General features: G+C 41.0%; 1 protein-coding gene across 7 annotated transcripts in view; it reads left to right on the top strand.

Moving 5' to 3' along the window:
- LOC132813916 (coiled-coil domain-containing protein 102A-like) overlaps positions 1 to 14073 on the top strand; it is a 615752-nt gene that overhangs the window by 294739 nt on the left and 306940 nt on the right. For all 7 annotated transcript variants that reach the window (XM_060823318.1, XM_060823308.1, XM_060823316.1 and 4 more), the window contains one exon: positions 5658 to 5867. In XM_060823318.1, coding sequence (XP_060679301.1) covers positions 5658 to 5867 — 210 coding nt within the window. The remainder of the gene's footprint in view (positions 1 to 5657; positions 5868 to 14073) is intronic.

Here is a 14073-nt window from a genome sequence, read left to right on the forward strand (position 1 = left end):
TGGTCCTCATCGCACTCCCTTCACTCTCGGTGAAGCTGTGCAAGCTTCACTGACAGCAATTCATTCAACTTTTACTTTATTGAATGCTCAGTAGTTTAGGACTGCTGCCTCAATCACCGGGTACCTGAGTTCCATTTCACCCTTGGGCGACTGTGTAGAGTTTACACATTCTGCCTGTGTCTGTGTGAGTTTCCTCTGGGTGCTCCGGTTTCCTCCCACAGTCCAAAAATGTGCAGATTACATCTTTGTAATGCTAAATTGCCCATAATTTCCAGGGATGTGTAGGCTAGGTGGATTAACCATGGGAAATACAGAGTTACTGGGATAGGGTCAGGGGCTGGGTTTAGGTGGGACACTCTCTGTGGGCTCACTGTGGACTCAAGGGGCCAAATGGCCTGCTTCCATACTGTAGAAATTCTCTGATTCTAAATAGAATAAGAACTCATTTTAAAAAGCATGAATAATGTGTATTGATCAGTAGAGGAGTTGAGGTCTGGGACAGGTCAGCTATGAACTTATATAACATTGGTACAGGGTTAAGAGGATAGATACCGCTCTTATTTCTTATGTTCCTACTTTAGGAAAGTGAAACACTTTCACTTTATTGTTGGTCACTTCATATGATCACCATCTCCATATTGGGGTAAAAAGTGAGGTCTGCAGATGCTGGAGATCGAGCTGAAAATGTGTTGCTGGTTAAAGCACAGCAGGTCAGGCAGCATCCAAGGAACAGGAAATTCGACGTTTCGGGCCAGAGCCTGATGAAACGTCGAATTTCCTGTTCCTTGGATGCTGCCTGACCTGCTGTGCTTTAACCAGCAACACATTTTCAGCTCCATATTGGGGCCAAGAAAGACCAATGCTAAATTAGTTAAAAATACTTGAATTGCATTCTCCCAGTGAAAAGCTTTTGAAATAAGTACTGCTGAAGTTAATTCTCCCTTTCAAAAAGAAGGCAGTGGTACTGAGCTTGTCAGGAGGAACTACACATTACTGGTAATTTCATCGGAGACAGTTCAGTGAATGTTCACTCGAGTAATTCCAGAGATGAAAGGCTTGCCTATTGAAGAGAGATTGAGCTGTTTAGAAGAATGAGTGGGAATCCAATTGAGCTGTAAAAGATGTTAAACCTGGTTGACAAAGTAGATGTAGAACAGATATTTTCCATTTTTGGGCAATCTGGAATGAGGGATCATAATGTTATGCCAAGGGGCAGCTGATTTCAAACCAAGATGAGGAAAAATTACTTCTGTCAAAGGGCTGTGGAATTTAATACACTTGAACGTGGTGGATGCTGGGACACTGAATAAATGTAAGTGGGGTTTTACAAATATATTAAGGACAAAAGGAGAGAATAGGGCCCCTCAAAGATCAGCAAGGCGGCCTTTGTGTGGAGCCACAGAAAATTACAGAGGAGGAAGTGCTGGATGTCTTGAAACGGTTAAAGGTGGATAAATCCCCAGGACCTGATCAGGTATACCCAAGATCTCTGTGGGAAGCTAGAGAAGTGATTGCTGGGTCTCTTGCTGAGATTTTTTTTTAGGTTAGATTACTTACAGTGTGGAAACAAGCCCTTCGGCCCAACAAGTCCACACCGACCTGCCGAAGCTCAACCTTCCCCATACCCCTATATTTACCCCTTACCTAACATTATGGGCAATTTAGCATGGCTAATTCACCTGATCCGCACATCTTTGGACTGTGGGAGGAAACCGGAGGAAACCCACACAGACATGGGGAGAACGTGCAAACTCCACACAGTCAGTCGCCTGATGCAGGATTTGAACCCGGGTCTCTGGCATTGTGAGGCAGGAGTGCTAGCCACTGTGCCACCGTGCCGCCCACTAATAGTCATTTATAGTCACAGGTGAGGTGCCGGAAGACTGGAGGTTGGCAAACGTGGTGCCACTGTTTAAGAAGGGTGGTAAAGACAAATCAAAGAACTATAGACCGGTGAGCCTGACCTTGGTGGTGGGCAAGTTGTTGCAGGGAATCCTGAGGGACAGGATGTACATATATTTGGAAAGGCAAGGACTGATTAGGGATAGTCAACATAGCTTTGTGCGTGGGAAATCATGTCTCACAAATGTGATTGAATTTTTTGAAGAAGTAACAAAGAAGATTGATGAGGGCAGAGCAGTAGATGTGATCTATATGGACTTCAGTAAGGCGTTGGACAAAGTTCCCCATGGGAGACTGATTAGCAAGGTTAGATCTCATGGAATACAGGGAAAACTAGCCATTTGGATACACAACTGGCTCAAAGGTAGAAGACAGAGGGTGGTGGTGGAGGGTTGTTTTTCAGACTGGAGGCCTGTGACCAGTGGAGTGCCACAAGTATCGGTGCTGGACCCTCTACCTTTTGTCATTTATATAAATGATTTGGATGTGAGCATAAGAGATACAGTTAGTAAGTTTGCAGATGACACCAAAATTGGAGGTGTAGTGGACAGCGAAGAGGGTTACCTCAGATTACAACAGGATCTTGACCAGATGGGCCAATGGGCTGAGAAGTGGCAGATGGAGCTTAATTCAGATAAATGCGAGGTGCTGCATTTTGGGAAAGCAAATCTTAGCAGGATTTATACACTTAATGGTAAGGTCCTAGGGAGTGTTGCTGAACAAAGAAACCTTGGAGTGCAGGTTCATAGCTCCTTGAAAGTGGAGTCGCAGGTAGATAGGATAGTGAAGAAGGCTTGTGTATGCTTTCCTTTATTGGTCAGAGTATTGAGTACAGGAGTTGGAGGTCATGTTGCGGCTGTGCAGGACATTGGTTAAGCCACTGTTGGAAAATTACGTGCAATTCTGGTCTCCTTCCTATCGGAAAGATATTGTGAAACTTGAAAGGGTTCAGAAAGATTTACAAGGATGTTGCCAGGGTATGAAGATTTGAGCAATAGGGAGAAGCTGAACAGGCTGGGGCTGTTTTCCCTGGAGCGTCAGAGGCTGAGGGGTGACCTTATAGAGCTTTACAAAATTATGAGGGGCATGGATAGGATAAATAGACAAAGTCTTTTCCCTGGGTTTGGGGAGTCCAGAACTAGAGGGCATAGGTTTAGGGTGAGGGGGGAAAGATATAAAAGAGACCTAAAGCGCAACTCTTTCACGCAGAGAGTGGTATGTGTATGGAATGAGCTGCCAGAGGGTGTGGTGGAGGCTGGTACAATTGCAACATTTAAGAGGCATTTGGATGGGTATATGAATAGGAAGGGTTTGGAGGGATATGGGCCGGGCACTGGCAGGTGGGACTAGATTGGGTTGGGATATCTGTCGGCATGGATGGACTGAAGGGTCTGTTTCCATACTGTACATCTCTATGACTCTATGAGATAGACAGGTTTTTACTGAGTAATGGGCTAACTGGTTATGGGGAGTAGGTAGGAAATGGTGCTGAGGAAGAGAGAGACAGATTTTTCCTTAGAAATGGGCTGAAGGGTTATAGGGAGTAGGCAGGAAAATGGTGTTGAAACCAAGATGAGATCATCCAGTATCTAATTAAATGGTGAAACAGGGTCGAGGGGCTGAATTACTCCATGTTCTTATAGTCTTATGGCCAACCAGTTGTTGTGAATATCTAGTTGATTATTCATATGTTTTGGAGTATTAGTTTTATGAATTTAAGTTTTAGCTGTAGGAAATAAAGACTTCTGATTATGAAACTGATAAACAATCCTGAAATAAATGCAATATAAATTGAGTTGGAACTTGTTGTATTTAAAAGGTGGCTTGTATTTGTCTTGCATTGTCAACAATTGATCTCTGTGCTTGTAATTTGAGCTAGGGAGTCTGAAGAAACGATTGTACACTCCATTAGTGAAATAGTTTAGTCATATGAATTGCAGAATCAAAGAACTATGTTGAAGATAAATAATTGGATTTCATTTCCAGTTGAATCATCACAAAGAATGCCACTATCACAAATATAGTAATTTACGCTGGAACCTTGGTTACAAGGTTATTTTATTTAATACTATCCATTCATGTTTGCTAACAAAACCAGACAGTTCAGTTTGTGAACAAAGAGAAAGAGAGCTACAACTTTACTTGGTGAAGACTGCATTTCATTAGATTTTGCAAGCCAACATGATGTTAAAGTTAATTAGGTCTGCAATTTAAGAAAAAAAAAGAATTTCATTATTAACCATGTGGAATACAGATGGAGCTGTATCTTAGTTTGAATTTTGTGAGGGGAAAAAAGGCTTGCAACTTCTAAAGAAATCTACAGTGAGCCTCACACAGCCTTGTGGTAATAAGCAGTCAGAAGAGTTAGCTGGGAAGCTAGGCCAATGCAGTTGGGTATCTGTCAGAAAAACAGACAAGTTACTGAAGCATCTACTTTCATGAGGAATGGAAAGAAAAGGCTGAAGATTTTGTCGCCAAAAGCCTAATGAACAGATTTGCATGGAATCTTATCTTCCAGGAGGAGTTGGAAGGATAATATAAGGAAAAGTAAAGTCAATTCCAGAGGACTGTGACATACATTTTGGATTGGTCCCAAGAAAATGCGAATATTCATGATTTTTTAAGATAAGGGATCTCATGTGGAGGCGTGAAAAATAAAATTGAGTTCATAGTTCCCAGCCTTTATGAGCTATAGCATTAACAGTCCTGAACTTTGTTTCTTCCTTCCTCCTTGCTATAGTGTTTTGTTTAAATGTGAAATGCAGTGACTTAGTTCTCATGGTTAATTGCATGGCATTCAGATTTCTTCTTTAATCATTGACAGTTCTGTATAGAATCATAGCCGTCTCTTGATTCCTAGATCATGCTGAAATGACAGATAACAGCTGGATCGTAAGAGTGGAATGATAATGAGCTGTATTGCCCACTTCCAGTCTGGGGTTCTGTTTCTGATTGATGTTAATTGCCTCATGTTACAAGATGCATTAAGTGTTGTCATGGGATAGGAGAGGGATGAAATATGAGTCATAGGCTTTGGAGAGCTCTATATCTGTGATATAGCTTTAAATAATTGTACATAATATCAGAATTTCTGAAGAAAGATAGTATGGCTTTACAAAATCTTGAAATGCTAACTTGTGGTGTTCGTTGCACAAGGACACCCAAATCCATCTGAGTAGCAACATCTATAAGTGACACTCCTTGTAAATAATATTCTAATGTTCGATCAATCAGGAGTGGCAACCCCAACAGCATGTTTGAAAGCCATTTGGGAAAGATAGCAACAGAGAGTGAGAAGGTACATACTGAAAAGTAGTCCTTTCTGTTGTTTTGTTCTTTGCTACACTTAAAAGGCACCCTTTCTTGGTTTGAATAAACCTTGTTTGTTGTGAAGATTACCTGCCTGTATGTGTCTGATTGATCTCTGGACCTTTGGTCAGCTTCATTCTGCTGCTACAATCAGGAATGTGGTCAGTGTCAAGCCTAGCAAGTGGTTAAATAACATGTTGACCCAAGTTGTCTAGAGTTAAACTTGAAAAATGAACATTGGATGAGATGCCAAAGAGTTAGCGACATTTATTGAACTCCATCTCAAAAACAGTTGTGTTGCAAGTGAAAGATTGGACTAAGATAACAAATACGAGTCAACGTTTTAGCTGAGGAAGCAGAGCTGTTTCTGTTGAAAATTTGATTTCTTAGCTTTCTTAGTATGCTCTTAGTGAATAACTGTTTGTTTGGATCTGCGCTCTTTACAGCTAGAAAGACTTCAGGCTGAGAACACTGCTGAGTGGGGGAAACGAGAACGATTAGAAACCGAGAAATTGAGCCTGGAGAGGGACAACAAAAAGTTAAAAGTCCAGATTGAAGATCTGGAGAAACTGCTGGCAAAGCGGAGTGAACATAACACAAACGTCATTGATTCAGATTTCAAAGCAATGCAGTGTGAGCTGTTTGAGAAGAATAAGGTAAGAATGGCATGGTTCTTATGCAGTGAAAACTTCAGAGGTTTAGATTAAAATGGCAGAATTTGTAATATGTCATTGAGCAACTGGAGGAGAGAAAGTATATTCAAGAATGCCTGGAAATTAAACTAAACAAAAATAAACACATAGAACTGCAGATACTGGAAATCTGGAACAAAAACATTGGGTGTTGCACAAAGTCAGCAGTCCGGGCACCATCTGTAAAAAGAGAACAGAGTTAATGTTTTGAGTCCAGTGACTCTTTGTCAGAACTGAAGATAGTTGGGGAAGGGTAGAATTTATGTTGATGACGGGAAATTATCCTGGTTTATTAAAATGCTAAATATGAATAAGCTTAGAGTATATTTGCTGCACTTTTCCTCTCGAAGGTTATGTACCTTCCTGGAAATCTAAACTCTGTTGCAGAAGGGCTGTGACATAAGGAATCACACAAAGAACAAAAGATCAAATCCAGAAGGAAGCTAACAGCTATCTGAATACATCCATATTTACAGTAGTCTGTACATCTGGTGGGAAAACGTTGCACCACCTGCTGAACAACTTTGTGGCTCAGGCTGTTTCTCAGAGGACCGGTTTTAATGCTTTCTGCAAGTGCATTTTAAGGTGACCATGTGGAGAGGTTCATAGCTGATTTATGGTTCCCATTACATAACTTTGTTTCCACATCTGATACCGTTAAATATTAACAGTGATTAACATTTAAATGACCGTTAAATGACTTCATTTATAAGTCAAAGACTTCTCCAAGTGTTGCCTTGTTTGTCAGCGTGTTCAGTATTTACTGGTTATCTTACGACAATATGTTTGACAAATTTAATCGAGGTTTTTGAGGATCTAACTAATGGCTCAGATAAAGCAGAGCCAATTGATGTAGAATCCGATAAGGTGCCACACAAAGAATTAATTCTCAAGGTGAGGGTTTCAGAGACATGTTGACAGGTTGCATGAGTGAGGAAGTTTTGGGGAAATGAGAATGAGTGAGGGAAGATGTTGCAGGCAATAGAAAGAGCATGACCCTTAGTGGGAGGTGGGTGCAGTAGAACAGAGAAGGGTGTAGCACTTACCCTGATGGAGAGGATTGGCTATTCCTCTGGACCTTGGAGACTGTACTGACCGGATGGTGTTGACATTCCTTTTTTAGACCATGAACCAGAGTGAGAGACAGAGACGGTAAAATAGCCTTCAATTGTCTTTATTCAGAGAATTTGCTATTGCAAATTTCTGAGTTGAAGCTACAGCACTGAGTGGAAGTGGCTTTCTTATACCATACCATACCATACCATAACAGACAGCTCATTAATATGATCAACATTTTCAGGATACATGTATCAATACATTAAAGGGTTTCACATTTCCAGAATGCGATTGGCAGTTCATTGATATGTCTCACATTTATAGGGTGCCGTAATCAATTCATTGAAAAGCACTTGAAACTGACCCATTCAGATTGGTATTTGAAATTTGTCTGTTCAGTTAAATGGCTTACACCAAATGTAAACACTCCATGATTACCCTCTGCTGTGTGCTCAAAGGGTTTTTACTATGTTAAATGGTCACACCTACCTGCTCTCTTTAGTTCCCTTTTTATCACTATTGTTGCCACTGGAAATTTGCTATAAATTCTGTGCCTTACAATTGTGTCCTCTGATGAAGGAGCATCGCTCGGAAAGCTAGTGTGCTTCCGATTAAACCTGTTGGACTATAATCTGGTGCTGTGTGATTTTTAACTTTGTACACCCTACAATGGTGACCTCAGACCAGGGTCTGGTATCATGGCCTCATTTGCCAATCGTCTGGGAAGAGGATTCCCTGCCTTTGTGTCATCCTGTCCACCAGGACTTCCAGCTCCCTGTTGGAAAATCGCAGCATCAGTTTCCTGTTCTCCATTTTCAGAATGACTCTGCATTATCAAGAGGGCAACACTAGAATGCCAGTGCTCATCCAACACCTTATATATATGGTGCAGAACAACAGAGAAACTAGTCTTCTCATGAGTGGGGAATCCTTCCATGTAGGGTGCATGCTTAGATGGAACTAGAAGTGGGCAAAAGGGACATCGGAGGGGTAGGAGGCTGGGTGGAGAGTAAATGAGTTGAGTTTGGGAGCACAGGGCAAGAGAACACGCTTGGTTTATGGCTGGAAATCCTGTGAGAATCTCTACAAAAGTGACACTTTGCCAAAAAGAGGTAAGGTTCAGCCCATGGATTTTGATACCAAGTATAATTGTCCAATTTCTTACCCTGACTTCAAACTGCTAGGCCATAATGGCTTGAAATTGAGATGGAATAATTTCAAATAGTTTAAATATGTCATCTTTGAAAGTCAGTTCTATACAATGTACTACTCTTTGTGTTTTTGATGAAATCTTCACGTAAAATCTTGCTGGTTAAATGCTGATTGTTCCATGACCTTTTCCTCAGATGCGTGATACGTAGGAGCCAATCAATAATAGAAAATTGCCTACTAATAACCCTGCCTAATATTGCTGCTGATTCCAGAAGATTGTGTTATGGGTTACATTAATTACTTGCTGATCAATACAAGTAGAATGAATTATTTAAATGAATGCACCACAAAATATTTTCACTTTCAGATCCTGAGGGAAAACTGCCAGCGTTTGCACTAAAGTATAAACCAATAACTATTAAGACCCTTAGTCGGCTACTTCATTTTTGTTCATTTTAAATTAGTATAACTACTCTTCAGGCATTAAATGAGCTATTGTTCGACAGACCATGGGTTCATGATATTTTCCACAACTCTCCTTTCATTTGACTGTAAGAGTTGGGTGGGGGATTGGAGTTATCAGTCGTTTAACTGTTATGCAGTTATTCCTATTAAAGTTGATTTGGTATTAATTGTTTTGTACTTTTTGCTCTCCCCAAGAGGCATAATCCAGCCCTGGTCAAACAACTTTTCCTTGGGTCCTGGCAGTGGCATGTAATGGTTGACTGGTAATATGTTTTGTACATGCTAACTGTAAAAGTAAATAATACTGATTTCTTCAAAATCTGACAGCTTCAAAACTCCCTACCTCCATCTCCTTACATAAGTATTTGATACTTGACAATGAGCAATTATATAGCTTTCATAATCTGATGCTACAGTTCTAGATAAAGTTCTTTCATTATATTTGATGTGAATGAAAACCTGATTTTGTTCTCCTGATCCTAGAACTCTGTGGGAAGCTAGGTCTCTTGCTGAGATATTTATATCAATAATAGTCACAGATAAGGTGCTGGAAGACTGGAGGTTGGCTAATATGGTATCACGATTTAAGAAAGGTGGTAAAGACAAGTCAAGGAACTATAGACCAATGAGCCTGACCTCAGTGGTGGGCAAGTTGTTGGAGGGAATCCTGAGGGACAGGATTCACATGTATTTGGAAAAGCAAGGACTGATTTGGGATAGTCCATGGGAAACCATGTCTCATAAACTTGATTGGGTTTTTTGAAGAAGTAACAAAGATGATTAATGAGGGCAGAGTGGTAGATGTGATCTATATGGACTTCAGTAAGGCGTTCGACAAGGTCCCCCATGGGAGACTGATTAGCAAGGTTAGATCTCATAGAATACAGGGAGAACTATCCATTTGGATATAGAACTGGCTCAAAGATAGAAGACAGAAGGTGGTGGCGGAGGGTTGTGTTTCAGACTGGAGGCTTGTGACCAGTGGAGTGCCACAAGGATCGGTGCTGGATCCTCTACTTTTTGTCATTTACATCAATGATTTGGATGTGAGCATAAAAAGTACAGTTTGCAAGTTTGCAGATGACACCAAAATTGGAGGTGTAGTTGAGAGTGGAGAAGGTTACCTCAGATTACAACGGGATCTTGATCAGATGAGCTAATGGGCTGAGAGGTGGCAGATGGAGTTTAATTTAGATAAATGCGAGGTGCTGCATTTTGGGACAGCAAATTTTAGCAGGACATAGACACTTCATGGTAAAGTCCTGGGGAGTGTTGCTGAACAAAGAGACCTTGGAGTGCAGGCTCATAGCTCCTTGAAAGTGGAGTCGCAGGTAGATAGGGTGGTGAAGAAGGTGTTTGGTATGCTTCCCTTTGTTAGTCAGAGTACTGATTACAGGCATTGGGAGGTCATGTTGCGGCTGTACAGGACATTGGTTGGGCCACTTTTGGAATATTTCGTGCAATTCTGGTCTCCTTCCTATCGGAAAGATGTTGTGAAACTTGAAAGGGTTCAGAAAAGATTTACAAGGATGTTGCCAAGGTTGGAGGATTTGAACTATAGGAAGAGGCTGTATAGTCTAGGGTTGTTTTCCCTGGAGCATCAGAGGCTGATGGGTGACCTTATAGAGTTTATGTAATCATGAGGAGCATGGATATGGTAAATAGACAAAGTCTTTTCCCTGGGGTCGGTGAGCCCAGAACTAGTGGGTATAGGTTTAGGGTGAGAGGGGAAAGATATAAAAGAGACCTAAGGGGCAATGTTTTCACGCAGAGGATGGTGCGTGTATGGAATGATCTGCCAGAGGAAATGATGGAGGCTAATACAATTGCAATGTTTAAAAGGCATCTGTATGGGTATATGAATAGGAAGGGTTTGAAGGAATATGAGCCAGGTGCTGGCAGGTGGGACTAGATTGGGTTGGGATATCTGGTCGGCATGGACGGGTTGGACTGAAGGGTCTGTTTCCATGCTGCACATCTCTATGACTCTATGACAAAGGTCAGACTGACATTAGTGAGGAAGTAAAGGAAGGGAAGTTCTGATTTCAGGAATCCTGACATCATTCCCCTCCCCTGCTGTTTTCAAGAGAGTGGGTTAAGGGTGAGGATGGCTCCATTGTGGAGGTGTTGCTTTCAGATCCCCTGTAATTTTCATGGACTCAGGCAGCTCATGAAGGCATCTAGATAGACATTTTTCACATCAGGTCAGGAAGGGGTATGAACTATGGAGAAGCTTATCCTTGGAATCAGAAACCTTTTGAAGTTAAAAGTTGCATTAGATTGTGATTAAAGTGCTTTTCTGAATTCAACGATATTGAGTTTGATTTTAATGTATTATTTGGACCATGAACTATGAGTTTTACATTGACTGTCCACCATAGTTTGAGCCTTTGAAATAGCTGAACAATTGGCTAACCTATTAATTGACAGCCTGGTTATCTCTTCAGACGGTTTCAAAGGTTTTAATGTATTCATCTCTGAAGGTTTTTATTGTTACAGTTGTGTAATTAGTTTTAATTATGAATACAAGAGTAGTGGCCCTGACGTCCGTCCAACTGCATCATGAAAATAGTGTGGGTTGGATACTGCTGAACTGGAGGTTGGGATTGCAAAGTTTGGGTCGGGGGGGGGGGCGCGGGATGGCGATGGCTGGGGAGGTGTTATCAGCTGGCATGGACCTCCAATCATGGTTGGGAAATGTTTTCCCAGGAAATGTTGAATTATTAAGGATGAAACATTGTGAATAAAATAGGAGCAAGAGTAGGCCACCTGGCCTGTTGAGCCCTCACCGCCATTGTAAGATCATGGCTGATCTTTTCAAGAACTCCGTTCCACTTACCTCCATGCTCACCATAACCCTTAAATCCTTTACTGTTCAAAAAATCTATCTTTGTCTTAAAAACACTCAGCGAGGTAGCCTCGACTGGTTCACTGGGGAGGGAATTCCACAGATTCACGACCCTTTGGGTGAAGAAGTTCTTCCTCAAGTCAGTCCTAAAGCTGATACCAAATCTGAGACCAAAACTGTACACAGTACTCCAGGTGTGGCGTCACCAGCACCATATGCTGCTGCAGCATAACTTCTCTATTTTTAAACTCCATCCTATACCGATTCAGGCCCTCAGATCTCCAAGCCAGTTACATCTGCTGGTGTCAAGGCAAGCCTTCAGTGCCATTTCTGGAAGTTATTTACTCTCCATGGGCTGACTGATAACTTCTTCCCAATGAGCACGCTTTTTCAGCATTTGCCAGGAATTGGTAGCCTCTAGGAAATGCCCATCAGTGTTCATCTTGTGAGTGAGGCCCTCCTACTGTCCAAAATTCCAAAATCTCAACATAAGTCTTCAGAAAGAGACTGTAATTCTCATCTTGTGTCATGCACTTTTAAGGTCCTCATCAGTGCATTTGGAATAGCAGTTTCCTGCTCAAAATCCAGGCCTAAATATTTTCTCCTCTTTCAGCTGGTTGTAAGAAGCTTAGCAAAATAAGCGATAGTCTTGGTGATCATCGACACAAAGTTGAAGCAAGTAAATCCCAAAGAAATCTTGCTTTTACCTGAGCAAACAAAAGATTTCTACAATGGATAAGCAAGTGCACAATTCAAACTCGCACATAATTCAGTGCCCTTTGAAAAACACATTAAAATGTTGCACTCGATGTCTGCTTACCTATTAGACATCTATGTTTGGGCTCTGATGAAGAGTCATGTAGGTTTGAAACATTAGCTTGCTCTCTCTCCATGGATGCTGTCTGATCTGCTGTGATCTTCAGCATTTGTTGATTTCAGTGCAGATTCCAGCATCTGCAATGATTTGTCACTATGTTTGGGCTATGATTTGCCAGGGGTTACAAACATTCAGCTCTTTGATGATGACTGAATCAAATTTGAAGCAGGTAAGTCCCAGAGAAGGCTTGCTTTTACCTGGGAAAACATTTGATTCCTACACTGGCTGTATTTGCCCAGTGAGGGATTAATATTGCTCTGTTTATTAGACTGCAGAGAAAAATTCATTTCACACTTAACACAATAGAAATTTGTAAAATATATTGATAAAGGTGAGCTTTACAGTGCCAGCTTATCCTCTGCAAACATTAATAAGATATAAACCTCACCATCGTCTTCAAGGTCATGTGAACAGCAGCACCATGGGAATTGATTGTTTTCTTTATTCTTGTATAGCTTAGAGAGACTTGTTCCCCTTCATCTGCTGCTGTTAGGTTGTGCAGGTCGCAGGTCAATGGAGCCTCTGTAAATAGTATACAATAATGTTGATCCAAAGAGTAATTCAAACAGAAATACGTATTTGTTGTGTGACCTGATCGATGTATATATTTTCATTGCACATTATTCTTGTAGACAGTAAGGCATATAAATAAACAGATATGTATCATATTACTGATCAAATTTAATTCCCTATAACTGTGACCTTTCCTACTTTAAATGATAGATGCATCTGCTTTCAGTTCTTCCTTAGCTCAAATCAAGTGATAGGATTGACAACTCAACGGAATTTTTCTCAATGAAAATATCATCATCTTTACATCAAAGCATTATTACTGCAAAGATAATTGCTTATAATGTAAAACACATAGCTGTTGCATCTGCATTTTGAAAAGAGAGAAGGAAGATGTTATACTGCATCCATGACTTCTCTGGGGTGCGCTGCTTAGATTAGCAGGATGACATTCACTGTGGCATTGTGTTTGGTGCTGTGAGAGATTATGGTAAAGATGTGACATAAATTTTAAACCCTTCACAACTAGCCTCTGAAGTATTTCAAACCAGAGAATGAAAGGGATGCAGAAATGTTCCCTTTCATCTAGTCTGGCTAAGATGTACACAATGGGAACTATGACTTAAATGTCTTCATGGTCCTTTGGATAGCACTGGAGCATGGGCTGAACAGCTTTTCAAGGTAGTATTTCTCACCAGCAAAACTAGTGAAGAAGTTGGACCAGACATCCGCTCATGGAAAAACAGTAATTTAATCCTGTATGCATGCAAACATACGCAATGTTGTTGAAAATGCATTTTGGCACCCATATTAACAGGGGAAAGCATTTGGAATATGGGTGGTATATTATGGATTGGCAAATTGGAAACCACATTTTTTTTCCATTCATTTGTGGGTGGTTGGCACGGCTGGCAGCATTTATTGCTTGTCCCTGGTTGCCCTTGAGAAGATAATGGTGAGCTGCCTTCTTGAACTGCTGCAATCCATTGCTGTAGGTTGACCCACAATGCTATTAGGGAGGATTTTTGATCCAGCAACATGTTTTCCCAAGGAAATTGATCACCAACACAAGGGGTAATTTGACTGAAGCTGTTAAGTCCCTGAATGGTCTTGATAAGGTGGACATGGAAAGTAAATCTATTTCCACTTTTGTGTGAGTCCAGAACTAGAGAGTATGGTTTTAAAATTAAGGGTTGTCCTTTCAGAACAAAGATGAGGCAGTTTTTTTTTAATCTGGGGGTTATGCGACTCAGGAACTCTCT

Source organism: Hemiscyllium ocellatum, chromosome 4 (genome assembly GCF_020745735.1).
Source record: "Hemiscyllium ocellatum isolate sHemOce1 chromosome 4, sHemOce1.pat.X.cur, whole genome shotgun sequence".
NCBI lineage: Eukaryota > Metazoa > Chordata > Chondrichthyes > Orectolobiformes > Hemiscylliidae > Hemiscyllium > Hemiscyllium ocellatum.